Source organism: Lepidochelys kempii, chromosome 1 (assembly GCF_965140265.1).
Source record: "Lepidochelys kempii isolate rLepKem1 chromosome 1, rLepKem1.hap2, whole genome shotgun sequence".
Classification (NCBI taxonomy): Eukaryota; Metazoa; Chordata; order Testudines; family Cheloniidae; genus Lepidochelys; species Lepidochelys kempii.
The window spans coordinates 149,919,839-149,947,040 of NC_133256.1; the positions used below are offsets into that span (position 1 = coordinate 149,919,839).

General features: G+C 41.8%; 1 protein-coding gene across 3 annotated transcripts in view; it reads right to left on the reverse strand.

Moving 5' to 3' along the window:
- The window catches only part of CFAP47 (cilia and flagella associated protein 47), a 636,073-nt gene that overhangs the window by 309,554 nt on the left and 299,317 nt on the right, over positions 1–27,202 (reverse strand). For all 3 annotated transcript variants that reach the window (XM_073358068.1, XM_073358073.1, XM_073358080.1), the window contains one exon: positions 2,044–2,240. In XM_073358068.1, coding sequence (XP_073214169.1) covers positions 2,044–2,240 — 197 coding nt within the window. The remainder of the gene's footprint in view (positions 1–2,043; positions 2,241–27,202) is intronic.

Here is a 27,202-nt window from a genome sequence, read left to right on the forward strand (position 1 = left end):
TGCATATACACAAGAGAGTAGAAACTAATGTTGCCCAGATAACCTTAATTTGGACATTTCCCAACTTTTTAGTGCTTTACTTGCAAATTTAATAACATTTTAAAATAGGCTGGGATCTGTGTGTGTGTGTGTGTATGCACGTGTATGTGTGTTTTCTAAATGTACATTTAATACAACCCCATGATTTTTCCCTACTTTTCTTTTGTCTTAATAATAAAAAGATATTGCAAGGAAAAGAGAGTGAAAAGATTGCATTAGGAAATGTTTCACTTTCAGTGTTTCTTTGTTAACTACTTTCAGAACAACCTCCTTCGTTATTTTCAGTGTTTCACTGTGCTTTCACAATACTGTCCTTCTCCAGACAAGCTACTGATCTCATGTCTGATCATGGATCCCTCCCCTCTTCTTGTCCCATCAGATCTCAGTGTGACTTTCTCAGTGTGACTATATCTCTCTCTTCTTCCTGACCACCTCACTCAAAATATTGTATGTGCAGCACTCTCAACTCCTGGTGCAAACCTTAGGTAACATTTTCACTTCTAACAGAACCTTTAAGTCTTCCTCTTGTTGTTTTATGCCACATCGTTTTCTCTCTTTATCTTTTAATTTGAGACAGTCTGCTGATGGCCTCAAAAGTTTGAAAATGTCTTCTCTGAAGAAGATACCCAACCCTACAGCTCAAAATTCACACTTTGACTCTTTCTCTTTCTAATCTATCTTTTTGGTCTGTTGGCTTACACCATAATTGTGCACTATGGGATTTCGTGCATCAGTTTCTGGAGCATCACGTCCTGGTCATTGCCGGAGATAAATTATTAAAGTAGATCAGAATAGTCATTAATCTAATATGTTAATTACTGAACCCCTCTCTTAAACCATAGCTTCTTAGTATTGAATGCTTCAAATATTTAACTTTTGAATACACTTTTCTAATGTATCTATATTACATATTATTAGGGCTCTGTGTCTGTCGCGGAGGTTGCGGAAGTCACGGATTCTGTGACTTTCTGCGACCTCCATGATTTCTGCAGTGGCAAGTGGGGCTAACACTGGGGTCACCCAAGCAGATGGCTCTGAGGCCAGCTGTCCAGTGACCCAAGGGCCAGCCACAATGGCCACTGCTGGAGCAGTTCTGCAGCCAGCCACTCAGGCAGCCTCGCAGCCAGCCTCACTGGCCGATGCTCAGGTGGCCCCGGGCAGCTGGCCCCGGGAAGCGCCTGAGCAGCAGCCGGTGTGTCTGGCCCCAGGGACTTCCTGAGCAGCAGTCCCTGGGGTGGCAGAGCAGCTGCTGCTCGGCAGCCCAGGCAGCAGTCCCAGGGCAGCAGAAGCAGCCGCTGCTCCGGCAGCTCCCTGCAGCTGGTGCCACTGGCCATGGCCGCCCTCCCAGCAGTGGCCCCCCGGGATGCCCACACCAGTAGCGCCACCCCCTACCCCCCAAAATTTAGTCAGGGGTATTTATAGTATAAGTCATGGACAGGTCATGGGCTGTGAATTTTTGTTTATTTCCCATGACCTGTCCATAACTTTTACTAAAAATACCCATGACTAAATCGTAGCCTTACATATTATTTACAACCTCACATTTCTCTTAAATAATTATTTTTAAAAACAATTTCTTTTTTGTGGGGAAAAATACATTACTACGATCTGTACAATATTTAATTCTGCTATCATGCTCCTTAATTCAGATTTCTGCTTTCCTTCCATTGCCAGAAATCTTACATGTAGTATTCATACTACTCATACCAATCTTTTCTCCACTACTTGCAATATCCTATATATTAATAAGTGTCAGTCACAGAAGAAAAATCATTAGGAATAACAGACTCAGTAGTTATTTAGGTGGATCGAAAACAATCAGTAACTCTTTTCCCTAAACAAGTTTTATGTTTACATACCATTTAGACTTTGGGTAACAAGATAAAGTCAGTATTTCAGTACTTTTGTGGGTTCTATGATACATAGATGTTCATTTTAATTTAAAAGGCTGAATCCAATAATCCTGAATCTTGATTTAACCTTCTAATTATAAAATGGACTTACTATCGGTAGGTCCTGAATCACGGCCTGATAGGCTGGTGTTACAAATTCAAGCTCAGCCTCAGTACTGTCTGTATTCACCACACACTCAATCAAGTAGACCCGGATATCATAGGAAGATTGCAGCAGAATCTGGCAGGGATAGCGACCAGGATATTGTGGAGTAAATTTTATAGGAAGTTCAACTGCTGTATCTTTATCTTAAAAAAATAAAAAAAGTATAATTATGTAAAGCGTTCCAAAAATATTTCACACACAAACATCTGGAGAGACATATGCAGTTTGTATAAGGAGATTCTTTCTACAGTACACACATCACACAAGTAACTCTGGAATCACAGAAGTCTTTTCACTTATACATAGTCAAAATTAATTTTTCTAGAGAGAAACTTTTGAATATATTTAAGCTTCCAAATAACATTATTTTGTATAATTTCTTGTTCTGTGTAGAGAAAATATATTAAAAGATCTATTTACTTATTATATTTAGAAAAGTTTATTGCGTATGCACCTTTTCCAGATACCATATACATAGTGACTACCACTTAAAAACATTTGTCAACAATTATTATGCAGTGGTATCTTGACACAGACTCAGACTTTAAACCCATAAGTGACCATCATGATAATCTAATCTGACACTGCAAGCCACAGAACCTCACCCACCCACTCCTGTAATAGACCCATCACCTCTGTCTAAGTTACTGAAGTCCTCAAATCATGTTTAAAGACTTTGAGTTACAGAGAATCCACCATTTACACTAGTTTAAACCTTCAAGTGACCCGTGCCCCATGCTGCAGAGGAAGGCAAAAAAATCCTACAGTCTCTACCAATCTGAACCAGGGGAAAATTCCTTCCCGATCCCAAATATGGTGATCAGTTAGACCGTGAGCATGTGGGCAAGACCCTCCAGCCAGACACCTGGGAAAGAATTCTCTGGAGTAACTCAGAGCTCTCCCCATCTAGTGTCCCATCAGCGGCTCTTGGAGATATTTACTACCAGCAGTCACAGGTGGCTACATGCCATTGTAAGCAGTTTCATCATATCATTCTCTCCATAAACTTATTAAGACCATTTTTAAAGCCAGTCAGGACATAACTCAGTATAGAAAATAACTATAATATTGCAGATACCATTGACCATAACACTCCCCCTGTGATCTACACATCTCTCTTTCTGTGATCCAGGGCAAAGGGTCAGCCTCCCCGTGAACTCTGCAGAGGGCCCAGTGCAGAAGAGGAGGGGAAGACATGTGAGGCAAGATAGTGGCTGTGAGCAGAAAGAGGTACTGTTATTCCCAGGAGCATCCCCCCACAAGCCCTTCAGGGAATTCGCAAAAAGTGAATGCAGCTTGCAGCGACAATAGCTTCTCTGTGGTTCCCTTTATGCTGAAGAACCCACCTTCATGAGGACTTCCAAGAGTAGCTACCAATGCAGAAAGACCTACATGGAATATAGAGCAGTGCAGAGGCACAGAACTTTAATACAGCTGGAACTGAGATCCACAGGGTTTGAAGACACCATCATCCAGTTTGTTCCACAAGGGAGGACATATCCCACCTACCTCAGCTAAGAGCTTGGAAAAGAACTCATACAATGTTTTCCTCCTCCACTCTCCCCTCCACTGGGTTATTTTGTAGAAAGGAGGCAATCAGGCTTAATGTGTGACGTTATTTGCAAATGATATTTTAATGGCAACTATTGTGTTTTAAAAATGCAATCAATCTTCATTTACAATGCTGCTCTATTTCACAAATGATATTGCCCACTTATTCAATTCTCACCTCTCTGAAAATTGTACAGCAAACCAATACTTCCCTGTTGCTTTACTGTGTTCCAAAAAGTTGATATTTCTCTTGTCTGTTCCCTCCATTATTTCATAAAAATAGCTCAAGTTCAAAGGATGAATAATATAGCATTACATTATGAGCCTTTCAACATTACTTGGCTATCAAAAAGATTATAAATTGTACCTCAGGTTCAATCTTCTCTGAAATAAATTAGCTTGTTCTCTCATAAAGACAAGATTAATGACCTACTAATTTATGAATTATTACCCTTTTTCTGTTTTGTCACTAAGTTATTATTCCCAACGGCTATCTTCCACAAAAATGTCCCAGGTTTATCAGTCATGCAAGTAATAAAACTCCCTTTCTTATACCTGATTCATAAATATATTTCCTGCAAATTTTACTGTAACCCTATCTGATCAGTCAATTTGTAGGAGTACATAGAGGATATCCAAACCAATATACATATCTAAATCATTAGTGATATATTTTAAGTACTTGCAGTACTTCAAGGTAAGATGGAATTGTGACATTGCACTCCAAATGTTTTATGAAAATATGCTTTGGATGTGAATATAATGTAACTGAAATATGCTTTATGCAAAAGGTCTCTTGTAAGGTATCATCACAAAGCTTATAATCTACTGAGTGTGTTCATCCTATTTGTATGCATACGACATTCTTGTAACTGAAGCTAGAAATATAAAGTATAACTCTGAGGTCCTATTGTAATTATGCAAAGTGTGGGCCATTAATGGTGGTTTAGAATCTTGATGGCTCCCATTAACCAGAACAATTAACTGTAGATGGCTTTGTTTACTTGCAAGCCTTCCTGTGAGTCAGGCCCAGAAGAATGGAGGCTGGGGTCTCACAGGACATGTGACTATATCACATGATACTGGAATCCATCTTAAATCTGGTACTTTCCCATCCATTTAGAAGGAGGAGTGGGGACCCAGAGAGACAAAAGATTCCCACCTGGTGCCAAAACTATAAAAGGGGGTGGAATAGAACAAAGAGGGGTGCCAGTCATGAGAAAACCCCCAGTTTCCACCTAAGATGTCTGCTGGAACTAACAAGGACTGTACCAGAGGAAAGGATTTGGAGTCTAGTCTGTGAAAGAAGCTTATTGGAACATCTCCGAGGGTAAGATTTTACCTGTAATTAGTTTCTTAATGTATTAGGCTTAGACTTGCGTGTTTTTGCTTTATTTTGCTTGATGACTTACTTTTTTCTGTCTGTTATTACTTGAAACCACTTGTATCCTACTTTTTATACTTAATAAAATCACTTGGGTTTATTAATTAACCCAGAGTAAGTGATTAATACCTGGGGGAGCAAACAGCTGTGCATATCTCTCTATCAGTGTTATAGAGGGTGGACAATGCATGAGTTTACCCTGTATAAGCTTTATATAGAGTAAAGCAGATTTATTTGGGGTTTGGATCCCATTGGGAACTGGGTGTCTGGGTGCTGGGGATAGGTGACCTGCTGAGTAGTTTTTGGTTAAAATCTGCAGCTTTGGGGGCACAGACCAGACCTGGGTCTGTGTTGTATCAGGCTTGCATGTCTGGCTCAACAAGGCAGGGCTCTAGAGTCCCAAGCTTTGGCAGGGAAAACAGGCTCAGAGGTAATCTCAGCATGACAGGTGACAGTCCCAAGCAGGTCTCTGTGACCGAACTCGTCACAGGAATGTCTGTCCTCATATAGTCCAGTTATTGTCAATATACTGTAGTATATTTTGCATGATGTGGAAGCTCCAAAATGTTTTGTAGTAATAAGAGGAATTTTAAAATGTTATGTACTATAGAAGCTTATTATTGGGGTAAATACTGCTCCCCCTATTGTACCCCTATGATCATTTAGAGTCCACTCCTGACTAACCAGAACAGATTCAGTTCTATTACAGTGGGGAGGACAGTTTATCACGTCCTCCATAAGGTTCTATAGCCCCCATGTGCCACTTATATGTGCTGCAACTGGGGATAAATTCCTCCCTTCATAAGCCCTATGGAAATGCATTCTGCTAACACAGGCTGTGAGCTGGGAAGATTATTTCCTATATTATTTTTAGTCAGGACATTCAAGTGTTTCACAAGACACTCAAGCTCAATAATATTAGGATAAAATCTAGTAAATTAACAACTAAAATTCTTCATTTTAAATGTTAATTTAATATAGAGGTGCATGAGTAGCCAATCACTAAACCAATCGTCCCCCAAAATTTTTGTCCACATCCCTCCCTTACCTGGTCTGCTCCCCTCCAGGAGCCACAGTTGGGAGCCGGGGCTGGGAGCAGGGCCAGCGCTGCCACTGGGGCCTCAGCCAGGAGCGAGGCTGCGGTCAGGGCCAGGGGCTGTGGCAAGGTGTGGGCCTACAATCAGGGCCAGGAGCCACGTTTGGGAGCAGAGCTGTGTCTGGGAGTGGGGATGGGAGCCGGTGGCCGAGGCTGGGGCCAGGGCTAGGGCTGAGGTCAGAGTGGAGATGGGGGCAGAGCAGGGTTGGGTGGTGTTCCCTCTGTCCCCCATGGGGGCTGGCCTGCCCCCCCTCGAATGTTCCTCCGCACCCTCCTGGGAGGGGCGTGCCCCATAGTTTGGGGACCACTGCACTAGACCCATCTATGGTTGTTGCATTTTGTATACCCTAAAGGTGAAATGCATGCCTTATGGATATTACATTTATTTTTTATAAAAAAGAATCTCTTCCCAATATTTACAATATTTGGTTTGGGCAGTGCTTTTATAAAATATTCATTTCACATGCATAAAGCAAATATTTAAGTTCAGGAATAGGTAATCTGAATAACTATGATCAATGAAACGAAAGCAAGGAAATGTGTAATGTTTATTTCATATGGTCAAGTACTTTACTCCCTAGAAAATGATTTAAGTGAGACTGAATCGTCAAGTTAAATCAATTACAACAAATACTTTCTAAAAATCTTCCGAGATAAATGAAGGTTGTTCCCTTCTTCAGAATGCCACTTTTAATGCATGCAGTAAGGTAATCAGGACTTAAGATTTTCTCAAACCAAAATGTTTTTCTTCTTTTTCTGTCTCTCGCACTACAGTAAGCACAAAGGCTTTTGCAAAGATTAGATTAGGAATGAATTCACCGACTTGCTGAAAATCATCGACAGGGTCGCAACAGTGGCAACCAGGGCAGCAGTTGAGAGCACATGTAGGAAAGTGGGGATGGTGGACAACAGCCAGGCCAACTCCTCACATCAGGACCTGCGCCATGATTCCCTGGAGGTGAATGATGGCCCCAAGCTTCTCCCTGGACCCAATGAGAAGCAGAAAATACCAGCAATAGTGGGTGTGATTTCTCCAGAGGAGGATTTTTCCTTTGCAGGGATTGTGTGCATGGGTTGTGGAGGACAGGATAGCAGGATGCTCTGAGGGCTCCCCAATCCCTGATGGCTGTGAGAAGACAGAAGAGAACAGGGTAGAGGAGATGGGGATTTTTCCCTGTAGTTTGGGGGCCCAAATGGAAAACCCTGACTAAATTTGAGGCACTCCCACCACACAGAAAAGGTTTAACATATTTTTATGAAGGGACTGACTGCCCAGAGTGATTTTATGGGGGAGGAGGGTGTGTGGTATTCTGCACTAGTAACTTCGAGAATTATAGATGCTTTTGTAAATTAAGTCAAATTGCCTTCACCAATTTCTTGAAAAAGTCAAAGTAAGGACTCTCCTTTAACATGTGTATAATTACACATGGATTTCATCATATATTGATTTCATTATGGCAAATTAACTTTAAATATGTTCTCTGCTTGCCATTCTGTGTGTGTGTATATAGTAATTTCTAAAAAAAATAAAATAGCTTATTTCAACATCATGTTTTATAGCCATAAAACATGGACAAAGGGCATTTTCATTTTATCTAGATATAATTTTACAAGACGCATAATGGATAGTTCTCTGAAAACATCCACTCAATGTTCAGCACTAATCAAAAAAGCTAACAGAACGTTGGGAATCGTTTGGAAAGGGATAGGATATTTTCTGTCTTATTAGCTATTGCCTCTATATAAATCCATGGTATACCCACATCTTGAAAACGGCACGCAGATCTGGTCACTCCATTTCAAATAAAAGATATAATGGAATTGGAAAAGTTACAGAAAAGGGTAACAAAAATTATTAGGGGTATGGAACAGTTTCCATATGAGGAGAGGTTAATAAGACTGGGACTTTTCAGCTTGGAAAAGAGACGACTAAGTGGGGATATGATTGAAGTCTGTAAAATCATGACTGGTGTAGAGAAAGTAAATAAGGAAGTGTTATTTACTCCTTCTCATAACACAAGAACTAGGGGTCATCCAATGAAATGAATAGGCAGCAGGTTTAAAACAAACAAAAGGAAGTATTTCGTCACACAATGCACAGTCAAGCTGTGGAACTCTTTGCCAGAGGATGTTGTGAAGGCCAAGACTATAACAGGGTTCAAAAAAGAACTAGACAAGTTCATGGAGGATAGGTCCATCAATGGCTATTGGCGGGGATGGTATCCCTAGCCTCTGTTTGCCAGAAGCTGGGAATGGGTGACAGGGAATAGACCACTTGATAATTACTTGTTCTGTTTATTCCCTCTGATGCACCTGGCATTTGCCACTGTTGGAAGACCCCTGTGGTCTGACCCAGTATGGTCATTCTGATGTTTTTAAAAGTGTTTAAATTTAGTACTTATGAAACGTTGCTGGAATAATCTCTGCTTAGTCCCATGACAAGGATAGACAAACAGGAGCAATAACAGCTTCTCTTCGCTGCTGCACTTATGCCACACTGTGATCTAGTGGGATCACCTCTAAAGGTAGCAGTCTCCAGGTTCAGTCATTCCCTTCTGTACTACGAACAACGATATCAATGTGATGTGGTTCTCTTTCCACTAGGAATTAGAAGACCATCAATTCATTTAATAAGAGAGACCAAATAGAAATCAGATTGGGGGTCGAGGGGAGAGAGAAGAATGGGAGAGGTTTCAGTCCTGGATTCTGCAAACTCTTACATAGTGCAAACTGTGGTGCAAATGGTTGTTGTGCTCGAGTATAGTAATGGACTTCCTCGTGTGGGCTTAAATAAGCTTAAGAACATAAGTGCCCATAGTTTCAAGAGCTCAACACCCAACAGCTTACACTTATAAACCTACAAAAGCAGTCAGATTTTCAGAAGTTCTCATTTCAATTGGAGTTGCTGAGCGCTGAGAGCTTTTGAAAAGCTGGCCACTTCATTTAGGTGCTTAAATGGGAGCTGAGTCCTTTTGAAACTCTGGCCACAACTGTACTCAGCTCTGTTGAAAATCTAATGCTAGGTATAGTCCTTTTGGCACTAAGCAGAATTAAGTCTCAAGTCTCTTGCACTTTTGATCTCTTATTTTCAAGTGAGAAGGGTAAAAATGAGATGGGGCAGTGGGTCAAGATGGGTATTTCTAAGGAGATGAGCTTAAGAGCAATCCTTATCACATACATGAGGATTTTAGCCATGTTTTTTCTTCTTACACCTGCTACTGGTCAGAGACCAACAGTAACCAATGAGTAGCCTTCTGTCTTTCATGGCATTACCTCTGCCAAACCCTATGGCAGAAGACTAGCAAGCATGGCTTCATCACGCAGAAACTTCTTTTTGGAACAATCTCTCAAAAACCAGGGGGAAGTGGGTATGAGCTTTAGCATGGTTTCAATCTGTAAGACAACTTCCATTCTACAATTTCTAGGACAAGAGAAAGAAAAAGAGAAGGCAGCATATAAAACTGCTTTGAGGTCCTCTCATTTTCCTTCAAAGGTTATGGGAAGCAGAGTCTTTTACAATTATTTCCAGAATGTTGGGACTAAAGAAAATCAACTCTCATCCCTAATAGCTATATATTGCTTTAATTGGTTCTGAGGTCTGTGCAGCAAGTCAGGCATCAAGCCCAGATGTCTACATTGGAATTTTATAGGTTCAAAACCCAAGCCTCAGCTCTCTCCCGTTAGCATACAATGGCTACACAGGAGCCTTACAATGCTGCAGTTACGGTACAGTAGGTGTAGACATAGCTTTAGTTGTAAGCTCCAGACTGTCCATTAGAGGGGCAATACACCCCATTATACTGGTACTACAATAAAAATATTACATTATATATCAAAAATATTCTGAGAATTTTGCAAATTTTCCACCCAGCATGAGTTTTACCCAATCTAATTACACTAGTAGCAGGGTACACTCTTTGTTTCTCAAACTGAATATTGACAGAACCTTAATAATAAAGATTAATTAGTGAGCAACACAATCCATTAGTTCTATATCCTTCTTAATCCTTTGAAACTGACAGTATAAAAGAACATTCTGAACACTTCTTTATATGTACAGCCAGTGTCATGATATGCTGAATCTGGTGCACCATAGAACTAATTGCATGGAAATCAGCATTATTATCTAAGTAAACTGTCAGCTTTGTTAATATCAGAGCAAAAAAACCAAAACTATAGTTTTCCTTAGTGGCCAGCTTTAAAAATCACTGTTCAGTAATTTAGGTCCAAAGTTTGATTTATTTTTCTTCAAATTATAATTCAAAATGATCTTACATTGTTTTATGACTGACCGTATAAATGTTTGCCCTAATGCAGCAGAATCAACCATCAGGTATGAATTAATTAACAAACCATTTTCAAAGTTCCACTGACAGCACTGATGCTGGTGGTATACAAATAAAGAATTGAACAAAGTAGAATTATGATGATTAGTGCTCACGTAGTTAAAAAAATTGCTAAATGAAAAAGGGCAAACACCATGAATAATGCTTTAAGCTTTTCTGAGGTTATACCCAATGGAAAGTATCTCTTTAAAAAAACAAACAAAAAAAAAAACCCAACCTTTTAAAAAAAGCACTTATGCACACAGAAACCAGGTACTAAATTAAACAGTTTAGCATTAAAACACTCAAGATCTGCATGGACTCTTACGGAAATCCTGCTGAGCTGGGCTGAGAACAGCAATTATATATCCATCTAATCAAAATATTATCTTTATCTTGCTCAAGTGCAAATCTAATTTTAGAACAAAGTAGTGGGAAAGTCTTCAGAAAACCTATGCTGTTTGCAAATGATTTTCCTTTCTTAAATAAAATGTATTTGTTACTGTATTTATCTTATAAAATCCATTGATAAAATGTAATTGTTTAATCAGAACCAAGAGATCACTTGACAAAAGTTTTGGAAAGAAAGTACTTTTTTTTTCTAAACTGATTTAAAATTCTAAGTGGTACTGAAACTGTTCAGATGATAACTATGTTACTAACTTGTAATCGGAGCTTTTCAAATTAGCCTTTTCCACAATGTCCCTATTTGTGGTATGTGAGCACCATACCTCAGAAACTCTGGAGCCACTGAGGTATTATAAATTCAAATGGAAGCCAGGAGCTACAGCACTAAGATAGTACAGCACAATGGTTCTCCCTAAAATTACATTTCTATTCAGTATTTGTAATTCTGCCTACAAAGAAATTTGAAAATAAGAGGGTAACATTCTCAATATATCCAAGACACTAACTGGGATTTCTCCACTTACATGTGAATAAATGGATTTTCTCCTTCATAAGTCATTCAACACAGATTTCCACTTTTAGGAAATGGGAAAAACATTAATCTGCAAAGGAAAGAGCTGTGGACTGGAGAAAGTGATATTGGAGTGGCAATCTCACAAACTATGTATTCTACATCGGTGGGTAGAAGTTAATAATACTTCGAAAATATGTGCACAAAATTAGAACATCACAACAAAGTGAAAAAGTGGGTTCTTGAGTTATTGGTCCTAATAGAGTGACAAGAGGAACCAGGGAGTTGACACAAGGCCCCTGAAATATAAGAAGGAAGAGTAGAGAATTAATACAGAAAATACAGTCCTCCAAATGTGTCACTGATGTTCTTAATAGAGGCTCTTCGAGTAATCAGGTCAAGGAAAAGAGTTCAGAACCAATACTAAAGAATGCAGTAAACACTTGAGTAGATATCAGTACTGACGGAACCAAATAAGAGTGTTCAGTCTATCATTTTTTTGCATTGAAACAAATGAATGTAATGTTACTGATGATAGCTTAAAAGCAGACAGTGCCAAAAGACTAGACAAATGCCAGCTAGTAATTTCGGTAGTAAACAAGGTCACAGCTTTCTTCAGCTTCCACAGCTTTGGAAATTATGACTGAGGGACTGAAGTGCTCTCTCAACACACACACAAAAAACCCCCTAACACTGTTTTATCATCAGTTTAAGATTTTTACACAAAGACAGAGAAAACTGAGTATATTAACTGTAAAAAAACATTTATCAGAAGAGAGGTGATAACTTCAAATACTTTTCACAGTATTTCTACAGAAAACTTTTTAATCCATTCACTGGAAAAATAAAATCAAACCTCTTTTATTGGACATTCTTTAAAAATATAACAGCAGGCATCCTATATTGTCAAATCTTGTCAGGAGAAGCTATAGAACTCTTTTATTAGTTTTTGATACAGAACCTAAATTAGGTATCAAGATGTAATACAATGCCTTTCATTTTAAGAACACTTTTTCAGTGCACTATATTTCAGTGCACAGATGCACTTCCATCTCCTTCTGGACAATTTTAATGCTGAAATAGTTCACACGAACATTTTTTTTTATATCTCTGTAGTTCAAAATGTAAAATGCTTTTTCTTCCATTTGCCTAGTTGGGTTTTTATTTCCAATTTTACAAAAGACTCTAGACAAAGATACAAAACATTCAATCAGACGCGTGAGTAGAAGTGCAGAGGACTTGGAGCACATCTGACTTAGGTAAGCAAGGCGGTGAATGAGAGGTGTGTGCTGTGGTGTGAGGCTATTGTGTTTTGGGGGTTATTCTGCATGCCGATTGTGTTGTGTGTGGTGGTTGTGTTGATTTGGATGTAGGGGTTGTAGGCGGATGGATCTAATCACCAGCCTGGGACAAAAATCCATGTCTGGTTCCATTTGTATTCTTTTCCCCAGAGCTCAGTTTATTCTTTAAAACACACACAAAGGGAAATATGAAACAACCACCACCAAAGCTCAGTTCTTAACTGAAACTGTGGGGCCCTCTGGCAGATATGGGGGCTGGACCTTCCTCAGCCTAGTGGCGTCTGTGGGGCCTGCTTGCCCTCTCACAGCCTTCTGCTGCAGCCACAGGAGAGTGTATTCCTCATGGAACTGGTGTGCTCATTTATATACTCCAGCTGAGAGTCAGACCCAGTCAATATCAGCTGTTGAGCAGGGTCAGCTGATTCCCAGTACCTGCCTGCTGGGCTTCCCTCCAGCACAGGACCAGCGGCTCTCTGGCCCACCTAGCTCTTAAAGAGACAGACTGCCCTATTACACGGAGCTGCAGTCAGAGATTTGCGTTGATTTATGATGAACAAGGGCAGCTATGAGGGTGAGGGGCTATGGGTGTTTGCAGTTACTGTGTGTGCTGGTCACAGGCCACAGAGCCAAGAGGGACACCTGGACCATAGCCTCACCGCTTTTTGGCCAGGCCAAACCTAAGTGGCACTGCAAACCCATGTGTCAGGTTTCAATGTCACACACTCAGATTTGGCCTGGCTGCATGGAGAGGTGACAGGGCCAAATCTGAGTGAGTGACATGAAACCCTAGTGCACCAGATCCCAATGCCACTCAGGTTCCCAGCCAAAAGGTTATCCAGCCATGGCCTGGGTGCCCCTCCAGTTCTACAGACTATGTGACCAATGCACACGATAACCCCAAACACTCAAATTTGGAGGGAGGGGGTTTAGGGAATCATGGGCCAGGGGTCAGGCTGTTTGGGGCATGGGGGGGCCCTAGAGGAAAAGTCGAAGGTCAGGCAGAAAAAGGAGAGCAAATCTATGATCCATCCACTTTAAGTGGCACTCCCCACTCCTGGCTGGTTATGTTGTGGGGATAGTTGTATAGATTAGCGTCAGGGGGGTTGTGCTGGGAGAATTGTGCTGATTTGTGTAGGTGGCAACTGGGCCAAGTAATCCACCATCTGTCCTGTCTCTCCAGGGCCGGCTCCAGGCATCAGCGTTCCAAGCAGGTGCTTGGGGCGGCAGTTACAAAGGGGCGGCAGCGTTTCCGCAGCGGTGGCAATTCAGCAGCAGCTCCTCCGTCCTGTGGGCCGTGGCGGCAGTTTCTCCCTTTTGCTGTCCACAGCAGCAGTTTTTCTAACTGCTTGAGGCGGCAAAAACTGTAGAACTGGCCCTATGTCTCTCCCATACACTCAGTGAAATGGCTGCATCCCCGTTATCTGTAGTGTAAGGGTGATCATTGGCTGAGTTACCTCTGATGTCACAATGGTCTTGGACTCTTGGCGTGACACAGACAGACATGTAACTGTAGTTGTATACCGCAAGCTGTAATTGGTAAAGTCAAAATGGTTGAGAACTTAAAAACTGGATGGTAACAGACTACAAATCCCGATGATGACTCAACCTGGTGATATTCTGAACAAAAAGAGCTCTCAATCATGCTTGCAGCTGTTTCCATCACTTCATACTGACTCATACTGACACTCATACTGACTTAGGCTTCAGCGTGACATACTAAATGATATTCTCCGAGTTTTATATAGATACTACCAAACAGTATCTAACCTTACCCCGTTGCTATCCTTTGCTTATTTCACGCGACCCTGTACTTTAAATGTGGCACCTATTCCATGGAATGCAAAAGGATCTTGTCTGTGCTAGGATTGCACCTTCAAGTTCTTTGAAGGTAAGTGACTGTGTTCAAGAAAGTTTGGACCAAAATGGATCAAAAACATGCTCTGTGCAGCATTTGTTTAGTATGCTAAAGTACCTGTGATCCATTAAATATCAAAATATATCCATCTCTACCTATCAAGCTTTTGTGCACATTTCTACTTCAATTGCTTGAAGCCACTGCCAGTATTATGTTCCAGTACCTACGGACCCTGTCCCTTCCACTTGAAGGAGTACCTTGGTGAATTGCCCAGATGCTATTAGTTCCGCATTCTGAGGACTCATTTAGTATTCAGGTTTCAGACAGCACTAGCATAGGTTCTGTAGCATCTAGGCTACCGCACAAATTAGTCTCTGGACTAACGATGCTCCTCTCAGAAACACGCAGATTTTATTTTATTTGGGGAAAAGTGGGTGTCAGATTTCCCTAGTGAACTGGAATAGCAGCTTTGAGTTTTTGGTAATCCTGGGCAAGATCATGAGCTGTATAGGCTGCCCCATCAGATGTAGGGACACCAATTTCCATCGAACAGACGAGCTACGTTCCTTTTTCTACCCATGCACATTATTCATTCTAGTCTTTCTTTGTAAATTCTGCATTGACTTCACCTCAACTGCACTGTATTTTTTTTTAAATTCTCTTATAATAAATCTCTGCACAGGATTACAGAGTTTCTACTTATTTCCATGTTCTCTCCTTCTTTAGTCTCTCACTGTAAGGCAGGTTTGTCAGACGTCAAATCATTCTTATAACTCTTTTCATCAACCTTTTTGAAGTGTGGACAACAGAGCTGAACACAGTGTTCTAGTAATGGTTTCAGTAATGACATAAACAGTGGTAATATCACCTTCCTATTTCTACTCAATATTCCCATTTATACATCCAAGGATTGCATTTTCTTTCTTAGCTACCACATCGTACTTCAAGCTATAGCAGTTGATTATCCACCATGACCATTAAGTTCCTTTCAGAGATATTGCTTTACAAAATACAGACCCCTCCAGTAAGTATGATCTATATTCTTTGTTCCTAGAGACATGACCTTGCACTAGCTATATTAAAATGCATATTGTTCAAGGGATCCCAACTGACCAATCAATTCAAGTTACTCTGTCGAACTGACCCATCCTTATTACTTCATTAATTTTTGTCAACTTCAAAATTCACCAGCAATGTTTTTATATTTTCTTTTAGACCACTGGTGAAGATATTGAATAACACTGGGCCAAAAATAGATTACTGGGGGATGCCACTAGAAACATCTTCATTGGATGAAGATACCTCATGATTGTGGGTGCCCATCTTTTGCTTTGCAGAGGTGCTGAGCAAAAATAGTTCCCACTAACTTACACTGAAGTTGTTGGTGTGCTACACCTCTGAAAATTATGCCCAAACTGAGTCTAAAGCTAGGCATCCAAAAAAGAAGGTACCTCAAAATCAGATTATTTCAGCCACTATTTATTCTCTGACCCACCCCCACTTGAGTCTCATTTACATAGTGTAGGAGTTTGGGGAAAGAAGTGAGATAAGGTCACACAATAAATCTTGGGCTCTTCAGACTTGGTCCTAAACCGCTGACTGCAGGAAACCCAGATTCTCAGAGATGTCCCTACCTAGATTCTCCTTACCTCCTCCTATTCCTCTTAGTTGAAGTTCTGTTATGTGACTTTTACTTAGAAATGCCTCAATAATTTGTTGGGGTTGTTGTTTTTTTTGCCTAATAGATAGATCTGCAAGACCTAATCTGGTATTTGGATCTAACTTGTTTTCAAAAGAAATTCTAAAAAATAGGGCAGAGAGGATGAAGAGGAAGGCTTTGGTTAAATATTTTTGGTTAACTGTAGGATGTTGCTCACTGTAAGGGGTTGCACTCACCTCTGGCGAGCACCCCCAGCCAAGTGTGTGTGCCTGCACTCTCTATCTGTTTGTGGTGGTCTTCGCTGACTCAGCCGTCTGGCCAAGTCACACACCATCTGTCTCTGTGTTAAAAGCAAAGCAAACCCCTTCTGGGGTGCAAGTCCAACAGGGGCCACTTTCAGTTTGTTCCTGCCCCAGAATAGGGCAGTGCTCCTTCCCTAGAGTCAGTGTCTTCGCCCTCTCAGGGCCTTTCTGGTCCCAGCTCTTCAGCTGGGCCCCTACAGTTCAGCCCCCTTCTGGGATGCCTCAAAGTCCAGGCCACTTCCCCCAGCAACTAACGTGGGGGTTGGAGGGGACCCTGGCCAGCCCACTACTCCAGATCCCAGCCCAGGGACCCAGTAGATAGCAGCTGTCGCTGTGTCCCTTTATCTAAGTTGTGCTGCTGCTCTAATTCCCTGGGCCACTTCCCCGTGGTTCCCGCACATTCTTCACCCTTAGCTCAGGGCCTTGTCCTTGTGGAGTACCAGCAGCCAGCCTGGAGCACCGTCCACTCCCCCCAGCTCTAGCAAGGAACTAAAGTCGCTCTGGCCCTGCAGCTCTTCTTATATTGACCTGCTGGGCCCTGATTGACTACTTCCCACACAACTGCTCTAGGCAGCTTGGAGGACCTCTTTACTGTCCTTTTCTGGGCCAGGGTGTGGCAGGGCCATAAGGCCTCAAGCAGGGGACTCAGAGCCTAGTCCACCCATCAGACTCACCCATACCAGAGTTTAGTTTGGCACAATTTTCTTTAAAGCACAGTTTTAAGTAAAAGCTTAAAAATTGCAAAAAATGTTCTGTAATCTCACAAAAATATAAAAATTGAAGTTTTAACAAATATGTGAACCCTAAAACCTTGCAGCTCTTCTGCAACAATTCTGCTTTGCATAATTGATCTAGAAATCCTCCATTTGATATTTATTGATCGTATCTATAATACCCAGTGAGCCCTTCATTGCCTCAAAGATAGATAACAGGTTTTAAATTGTTTTAAAATGCCAGATAGTAATTCTATCCGCCCCGCTCCATAATTAACATTGTATTGCTGGAGATGAACAGCAAGTATACTGAAGTTAAACTATAGCTTACAGGCCCACTATTAAAATCAGCTAAAATCATTAATTCAGTCTTGGCCCTTTAAAAATCCTACTGACCTGTACAAAAAGAATGTCCTTTTTATAGGAACTCTGTGCTAGAGAATAGAATTTATCCCGCAGAGCAGGAAATCTTCTTCTGGATAAGAGATATTTGAAAGAATCAGGACTGCACACATAAAAATGTATCACAAATATGCTCTGAAAAATTATATTTCCAATTAAAAGCAATATTCTGATAATTATATTAAAAAGATACAAAAATATTATGTCTATACAATGTGGCTAATAGTTCAAGTTTTAAATGGTGATACTACCCTGAAAAGTAACTATAAAAATAGTAACTTTGCACTCCGTGGATCTATTTATGACATGTAGAGTCGCATCTATTTACGATAGCAGCCAAGATAAGTTTTTACTGCTTTTTGCATCTGCCCTGCAAGACCAACACTGCTGGGAATATACGTCAAACTCAATTCCTTCTTGTGTGCATCATCAACAGAATTGTTTACTAAATTCCAGTTAGTTACATCTGTCTACCTTATTGCCCAGGTGACACTGTCAGCTTCAAGACAAGGCAGTGGGGATACACTGGTGTCAACAATGCCATATTTGGTTTAAAAAAAAACCCAAAAAACCCCTAAAGGTTCCTTAATGGTAACTGCTGGCCATTGAGAGTTGGCCTCTGTGCATTCACCCATGAAGGACTAGCATTCCCTGGAACTGAAGTCACAAAACAGTGGGATAAGAACACCGAGGTAGAGGGAAGGGTGGGCAGGAAGTGTGACTGCACAAAGGTGACTTTCAAATTAGAACAGTCACCAGTAATTGTCCTTTTGTTCTTCTTCAAGGATCTCTGTGCTTTGCTATTTGTGAGAGAGAAGTGAGTAGTACCACCTTGATTATACAGTGTCCATTGAGACCACAGAATGCAAAATGTCCTTGACAGCATTACAAGCCTGAACCAAAGGAAGCTGAAGGCTCAGAGCACATGGTGCCAAAGGTGATCTATAACAAGGAGTGGACATCACCAGTACCAACTGAGTCACCAGCATCAAAGTCCTGGTGTCTGAGTCTCTCCCACAGGATGGTGCCAATGGCAGGGCCAAAGCAAAAGACAGAGTTAAAGGTTTCACTCATTTAGTGGCTGATAATTTGAGTGCCAAAGTAGGTCAACAATCTGAGCCACCCATGCTAAGGCCCGTGCCTTGAAGTCCTTACTGGTGAAGCAGGCCTGAAACCTTAACTGTCTATCCTGATGTGTTCTGGTGCGAATGCCTAAAAAGCAGCATACTGTCAAGGTGTGTGAGCTTCTCCTAGATACACTGAACTGCAGACCTGTACACTGGTCTCTGAATAAAGGGCCGAACAAGTGTTGTTTTCTTGATAAGAACATAAAAACAGCCATATTGGGTCAGACCAGAGGTCCAACTAGCCCATTATCCTGTCTACTGACAGTGGACAATGCCAGGTGCTTCAGAGGGAATGAACAAGTAATCATCAAGTGATCCATCCCGTCAGCCATTCCCAGATTCTGGCAAACAAAGGCTAGGGATGGCATCCTTGCCCATCTTGGCTAATAGCCATTGATGGACCTATCATCCTTGAACTTATCTAGTTCTTTTCTGAACCCTGTTATACTCTTGGTTTTCACAACGTCCTCTGGCAAAGAGTTTCACAGGTTGACTATGTGTTCTGTGAAGAAATACTTCCTTTTGTTTGTTTTAAACCTGCTGCCTTTTAATTTCATTGGGTGACCCCTAGTTCTTGTGTCATGAAGAGTAAATGACACTGATGCCATTCTTATTGATGTTAATACACAAGAAGGAAAGAACCAACCTTGAATTTAACATTCTGTTGACTTTGCAAGGCTGGCAGTTAATATCTTTTTACTTATTAACTGAACACATTTGACGTACAAATTAAGACCTAAAGACAGAGACCTAAAATACTTCCATACAGTCACTTTTCAAAGTAGACTCACGCTTTCAATAAAGCTTTATTTGACAGGAGAAATGTGAAAGAGCCCTAACCAAGTACTTCTTAATTACCTCTGTTGTCCAATATTCTGGATAAGTAAGGCAGTAAAATGTAGCTCAATTACGAGTATAGTAATGGAAATTAAGTAATCATAAAGCTCACTTGTGATGGGTTCCTAATATGATAAGGAGACATGAGAATTAATTTGCAATTTAAGAATGTATATAGTAAGTGGAGCTCTTAAGAGTAAGTAAAAGGTGATAAACATGGGGAGGCTGCTGGTTAATCTTACACAAGGAAGTTTTTCTTTTTTTAATGTAAAACAACAAAATGCTAGAGCACATATACAGCCCATAGACCATGGAACATTACCAGGAAACCAACAGGATCACTGATATCAGTGTACTGAAAAATAGATTTAAAGCCCCAGGAAATTACTTTGAAATAAAAGATTGCTCTGATTAAACCCAACAGCGAGCAACAATCTGAGACAACATTTAGAAGGCATACCGAGAAAAAGATAAGGCTGAGCCCAGTTCTTGAAAAAGTATGAATGCATATTTTAAAACATATACATATTTATTCAAAATATAATTACTTGAAAGTGTTACTAAAATATGTAAAACCTGTGTAACAGAATGCTGTAGATAAAAATAGTTTCTCCTTAGCATAACTGATTGATGTGGTGACGGTAAAAGAATTTTTAAAAATTATGAAGTATTTTCTACCCTCAGTGATAAATGTATGGCATGATGTAGCATCCTTTTTAATACTGCCAAATAATGATTTAAAATGCAATTCTCGTTTGGCTGGTTGTTCTGCACTTTATTGCAAACTATGGCAATGAAACAATAAAAATATCTTGTATTTCTAACTAAAATTTTAGTCTATTACAGTACATGAAAATATTCTGATATGACTGATATTTTAGACTTGGCAATTCAGTAGGTAACTGTGACAGGGTGGACGAGACCCAAAGACCCACTACTGGAGGCCTCAGGGTCCAGCCACACCCATCCCAGAAAAGGAGCAGTAGACAGCTCCTCCAAGCTGCCTAGAACCGGCTGCAGGGAGCAGCCAAACAGAGCCCAGCAGGCTCATATAACAGGAGCTGCAGGTCCAACTTGAGTTCAGTCTGCTTGCAGGGACCAGAGGAGCAAGAGGTGCTCCTGGCTGGCTACAAGAGCTAAGGCAGGTAGTTGCTGGCAGGGACCAGAGAAGTGAGGGAATAGCTTCTGGCTGGCTGCCAGGACTTAATTAAGACAGGCTACGGGGAAGTGGCTCAGGGAAATGCAGTTAGTTAAGGGACATGGCACGTGGCTGCTACTTAGAGGGTGTCCCTGGGTTGGGACCCAGAATAGCGGGTGGGCCCGGGTCCCCTCCCCAACAGCCACTGGGGAAGTGAGTGTGCCCTGAGAGAAGGGAGTGTAGACAGGCCATGGGAAGAGACTGTACACAGAACTGTTACCCCTGAGACTGACCCAGCTGGACAGCCAGGCTCAGAGGTCTAAAGGACAGGAGAAGAGCCTCCAGGGAGGAACCCCTGGGGATGCTGCTCCACACCAGAGCAAGAACCTCTGCACGTAAGCTAGCCAACTAGGGTATTGAGATACACCCTGTTGGTCAGACTGAGGACTGGAGCCCAGGGAGGGTTAGAGAGATGTTGCCAATGGAGGAATGCTGTGGCAGACACTGTTGGACTGAGAAGGGACTGAGCCCGGGGAGGGCTACAGGACATTACTGAGGGCTTTGAGATAGGTCTAGTTGAACAGCATACCTCAGAAGGGGTTTATTTTGTTTAGTTTCCACACATGGACAGAGTGTGACTCAGCGGGAGAGCTGAGTCACTAAAGACTTGCCAGACAAGCGCAGCAGCTGATGGGGGACAACAAGAACCAAGAAATCAAGGAAAAATTGCAGGCATGCACACACTTGACCCAAGGGGGTACTCACAAGAGGTAAGTGCCACCCCATTACAGTAACACGTTTCTTTAAGTTAACACAGAACCAGCATCCCAGTACGATGTCGAGGGCATTTTGTTGCTGTTGAAGATATTACTTTTTGGATCACTTGTAAAACTGAGTCCTGCTTTTTGGATTCAATGTAAAACTGTGATCCCGTGTACTTTTGGGGTATTAAAGATACCACCATATTTTTTGAAACAATGGCGGGTGTAAACTTGGTGCTTTTGACAAATTTCAGTGTGAATACATTTGGGGGCCTCTGGAAGCTACCATAATACAAACATTCAGTGACCACATGGCCAGTTTAGATTACAAAGAAGCCCAAAGACAATGTCCTCCTCTATCTATTACCTTATTTATTATTAGGGGCAGCATTAGGGTACCTCCCAAGTCAGGATCAGGATCTTATTAGGCTAGGTGCTGTACAAACACAGTAAGAGACTGTCCCTTCCAGAAGACCTTAAAATACAAAAGGGCAAAAACCAGTGAAGAGTAGAGAAATGATATAAACACACAAGCATTGTGATTACAATGGAAATATGAACACATTTTGTTATTTCCATGTTTACTTCTCCCCCTCCCCTTTCCTTCCCTCCCCACCATCCTTAAAGACAGGCAACACACAATAGGTGAGGGAGAAGGATATAGACAAATATCACAACAGTTGCTAAAATAACCTTTCGCTGTCTCCGCTGGGACAAAAAGATGATTTCATATCAGGCAAGAGCTCTATTTATGATGACAATTATTCTACTAACTGTGACAGTGGTACGCCAAGTGACAGTTCTGGCCAAGGTCGAAGGCATTAGCTAGAACTGACAAACTCATAGCTGGAAACCAAGCCAGCTCACCAATATGTTAGATTTATTCAAAACAGGTATTAGTCTTATAAGAATGTATTTAGTGTTTAGACTCTGTGAAATACTTGTTAAATTGGAGCATTCATTAATCTCACTTATAATGCCTGTATTCCATGCTATAAGGAATATGTAAGTTTTGCTTTGTAACTTTAAAAATGTTTGCTCTGAACTTGTGAACACAGGCATGGGAATCACTGGCAGGAGAATCATCTTCCCACTCCCCCCCCCCCCACCTCAACCTGACATTAAAGAGGTCTATCAAGATTAAACAGGCCATTGGGGAACTCACAATACAAAGGATTAGTGAATGGCCTTATCACATCTTGGAAATGCTATGTGTAAAGGAGCCCCTCTCATAGACTGGAAAGCCAAATGTAGAAGGTAAAACAGGTCACAAGAAAATTTTTCATCTCTTTGCTGTTTGAATTCTCACAGGGCCAGAGACACTAAACTAAGGCAGCGATTCCGAGGGGATATCCCGGGATCCGCCCTGAAAGACATTTTAGATTGACAGATTACTACATCTCTGTCTTTAGGAATCGTCGGTGGTAACTCATTTGTGTGTATATGCTTGTTTGCTTGAACCTGTAAATAACTTGTATTTCTTTTTCCTAAGGATGGTGCCTCTAGCCTCTGTTTGCCAGAAGCTGGGAATGGTACTTGTGTTGTCAGAGAACTACTTCCTCTATTTCTCTTCAAGTACATACTAAAACCCACTTTTCCAGATGTCCAAAAGATGGTCTTCTCTACAAATACTTTTTGGGGTTTTTGGGGTACTAACTGATCCTTTTGGGAACTCCTTGCCCCATACATCTCCCCAAGGCAGGTTCTTGTCCCTCCCTTTTCTCAGCAACAAATAAAAAACAGAAAAATAACATATTTCTTGACTTGCTATAGTTTCTCCAAAGCAGTTTAACACAGGTTAGTAATTTCACATAATTAACATTTTAAAACTTTGATGTATGTGTATCCACAGGTGGTTAAACTGTAGAAGTCATGTCTGAGATGTTGCTAAGCAACAGTGACCTGCACTCAGGATCACTGGCCAGATAATGACATTTTGTTATGTGGATAAAATGCTGGTAATATTGTGTCTTTGTTAGAGTTGTGGAGATGGATTTCTGAAGTCATCTCTCCTAGACTATTTCTTTGCATATCACCTACATTAATCTCTCTGAACAGTCATTTGTAACTTTTCTAATTCACCTCCAGACGTTTCTCATTACTGCAAACACAAACACTTATCTTTAACTTGACAACAAATAGTATGTAAACACAGAGAGATCTTATGCTTAAATAGAGGCTTCTGTCAGGAAATCTTTCAACCTTTATACCTCCTGGTTGCGTGAGCCATCTGGCTGCTCACCATGCTGGTTTCTCTTCTCCTAGGTGACAGATGAATGCAGTAACTTCTCCCAGCTTCCTGAAAGAGGGATCTGATCTGATGTACCCTGAAATACCTTCTGTGTGGCTAATCACAACAATACATATTTCATATTTATTTATTTCAGATGCTTCGTCTTCACATTTTCTTTTCTTTCTACTTGAAGCTGGACCAAATGATCCATGTTAGTGCAGTTCCCAGACCTCTTTCAACTTCCAGTCTCTCCTGCCACTGAACTGTCTCCAGACTCTTTGCCTTTGGAACTGTGCATTTGTACAACTATTTTTCTTTTTAGCTCTTTCCTGGCAGTAGTCTCAGAGTCAGGAGGGTCCATCATTCTCTGGCTATTCTTCAAATGGATGTATAAGGACATATGACAGCCAATTTCCAAAGTAGGCTTCTGGCAGGTAAATTACATTGACGCTATTGCTCCAGCTGAAATGCTCGACACCCCTGCTCTATCTGGACCAGACTTGTATGTAAGAACCTGCAGGGCTAGAACTGGGATCATCAGAGTTCTGGGCCACCAACGCCTCCATATTATCATAGGAAGCTTAGGCTGGGCTCCCACGGGGGGACCCTGTGAGGCTGGGACCAGCAGGAAGTACTGCCCAGCAGGAGCAGCTCCTCACAGCTCACTGATTGACTAGCACTGGTATGTAATCCAGGAAGCCATGACAGGAAGTGGGCTGAGCAACAATACAGACTGCTTGCCTGTCTTGCTTCAGATGCTGTGTGCATGAGAGACCCCAGACTCTGGCTTCTGACCCTGTTTGTCTCCTGACACCTGGCCCCTGGTTTACCCTCTGGCCTGTCTCGGACTCTGACTCTCTGGTACCTGACGAGGCCTGACACCTGACTCCCACTCTGACTACTAGGTTTGACTGCCCACGACCTAGTAATGACATTGTATCTATCTGGCAAAATAGTTTCAACAGTGGAATTCATATTTTCTAAGCTCTCTACCTTCTTCACACACATTGTGAATTTACCTGAAATCCTCTCCATACATAGGAAGACTGCTGCAAGCAGAAGGCCAGATGGAAGCTTTGGGTCACTGTCATGATTTTTTTTTTTTGGTCCAAAGTTTCAGCTACCACTTCAAGTGTCTGCTTCACAAAGGCCTCTCCTCCAGACCCTCCCTCACTCTCAGCCTAACTAATCTGGGTGGGTGGGCAACACAATGGCTAATGAAATTATATGTTGATAATTGCCAAGTAGTGCACATTGGAAGGCATTATTTGAACTATCCATAAACATTACTGGGTTCTAAATTAACTGTATCAATTTAGGAAAAATAAAACAACAAAAACAATAGGCGCAGCCCAGTGTAGATATCGGCTCAATGTGAGGTAGCGATCAAAACAAATAACTAAATATTAAAATGCATATGGAATGGGACGGAAAATGTAGAAAATATTATAATGCTATTATGTGACTCTAGGGTACAGCTTCATACTGTGCAGTTCTGTGTGCAGTTCTGGTCACCCTGTCTCAAAATTAGTATTACAGAACTAGAAGGTTGTCAGAGGCAATGATGAGAATGATTAGCGGGATGGAAAACTTCTCAAAGTGAGATTGAAAGGATTGGGATTATTTACCGGAGAGAGAACCTTAATAAATGGAGATATGACATAAGTACAGAAAATAACGAATGGCAGAGACAAGGCCCATTGGTAAATTCTATTCACCTGTCTTGATACAAGTGCAAGGGAACATTCAATGAAATTGAAAGGTGGCAAGCTCAAAACTGACTAAAAGGAATACTTGTTCCTTTGTTATGACACCAGTGTCATTCCTCTGCCACACGGTAGCAGATGTCTGGCTGCTTGCAGGTGGGTTTCCAATGGATATACTCTAAGTCAAGGGTGGGCAAACTACGGCCCACGAGCTCCTGCTGGGGAGTGGGGTCTGGGGCTTGCCCCGCTCTGGCGTTCCAGCCAGGGCACTGCATTGGGGGCCGCACCACACAGCTCCTGGAAGCTGTGGCATGGCCCATTCTGGCTCCTACGCACTCCACTGGCCCCCTCCGGTGCTCCAATGGGAGCTGCAGGGGCAGTGCCTGTGGATAGGGCAGCGTGCAGAGCTGTCTGACCATGCCTCTGTGTAGGAGCCAGAGAAGAGACATGCCACTGCTTCTGGGAGCCACTTGAGGTAAGCGCTGCTCGGAGTCTGCACCCCTGAGCCTCTCTCCACGCCCCAGCCCTGATCCCCATCCCGCTCTCCAAACCCCTTGATCCCAGCCCGAAGCACCCTCCTGCACCCCAAACCTCCTAGCTCCACTCCAGAGCCCGCACCCCCAGCCTGAATCTGTACCCCTTCCCGCACCCCAATCCTCTGCCCCAGCCCTGATCCCCCTTCTACCCTCCAAATCCCTCGGTCCCAGCACAGAGCACCCTCCTACACCCCAAACTCCTCATCCCCAACCCCACTCCACAGCCCACACTCCCAACCAGAGCCCTCACCCCCTCCCGCACCCCAATCCCAATTTTGTGAGCGTTCATGGCCCGCCATACAATTTGTATTCCAAGATGTGGCCCTCAGGCCAAAAAGTTTGCCCACCCCTGCTCTAAGTGTAACTTACTTTTATTTAATTGTACATGCATACACCACTTCTGAATCATGATAGTCAAACAGCACATGCAGGACAACCCCTTCTTCCAGCAGTCTCCGCCCAAAACCAATGCTCAGATCCCAGGAAGCAACTGCCTCTTGACTACTTCTCTCTAATCAGAGACCAAAAGCAGAAAGCAAATTCTCCTCTGCTTGCACAGCTCCCTCCCCTCTGAAACTTCCATATCAAAAACTACCTACAAAGAATGTCTTCCCAAGACCAAGCATCATGAACTTGGGGAATTATATGTTACAGTGCCACCTGGTGACGTGCCATAATATACTTTTCACACAATGCACAATTAGACTGTGTAACTCATAGCCACAAGACATAATTGAGATGAAGAATTTAGCAGGATTGAAAAAATGAATGAGCATTTATACAGATAAGAATGTCCAAATTTATAATAGTAAACATTAAAAAATAATCATTTTTGAAGGATTATTAATTATCAGGGCACGAATCAATGTCTAATGACTGGAAGTTAAGAGGAACCTTTCTCTGGGTGCAGTTTATCCCACAAAGATCTATTATAAGGCTGGTTCTGGCCTCTCAGAGATAAGATGCTGCACTAGATGAACCACTGGCCTGATCAAATACTGGAAATTATTATGTTCTCCACTAAGATGAGCACACTGGCCCTTCAGCACGTAGGAAGCATGAACCCAAATCCTGCACTTCCTCCACAATGCAGCAGAAACACACTGATTCCGCTGCATCTGGGTTCTGCTATGAACGGCACAGGAGGAAGCCAGATTTACCTCCTGCTGATAACTTGAACACCACTAATGAAAGCCTGTACATAAAAAAAATTGCATTGTGTTTCAATTGCTTTGTACAGTTCATTAGTCTTTCTCCTT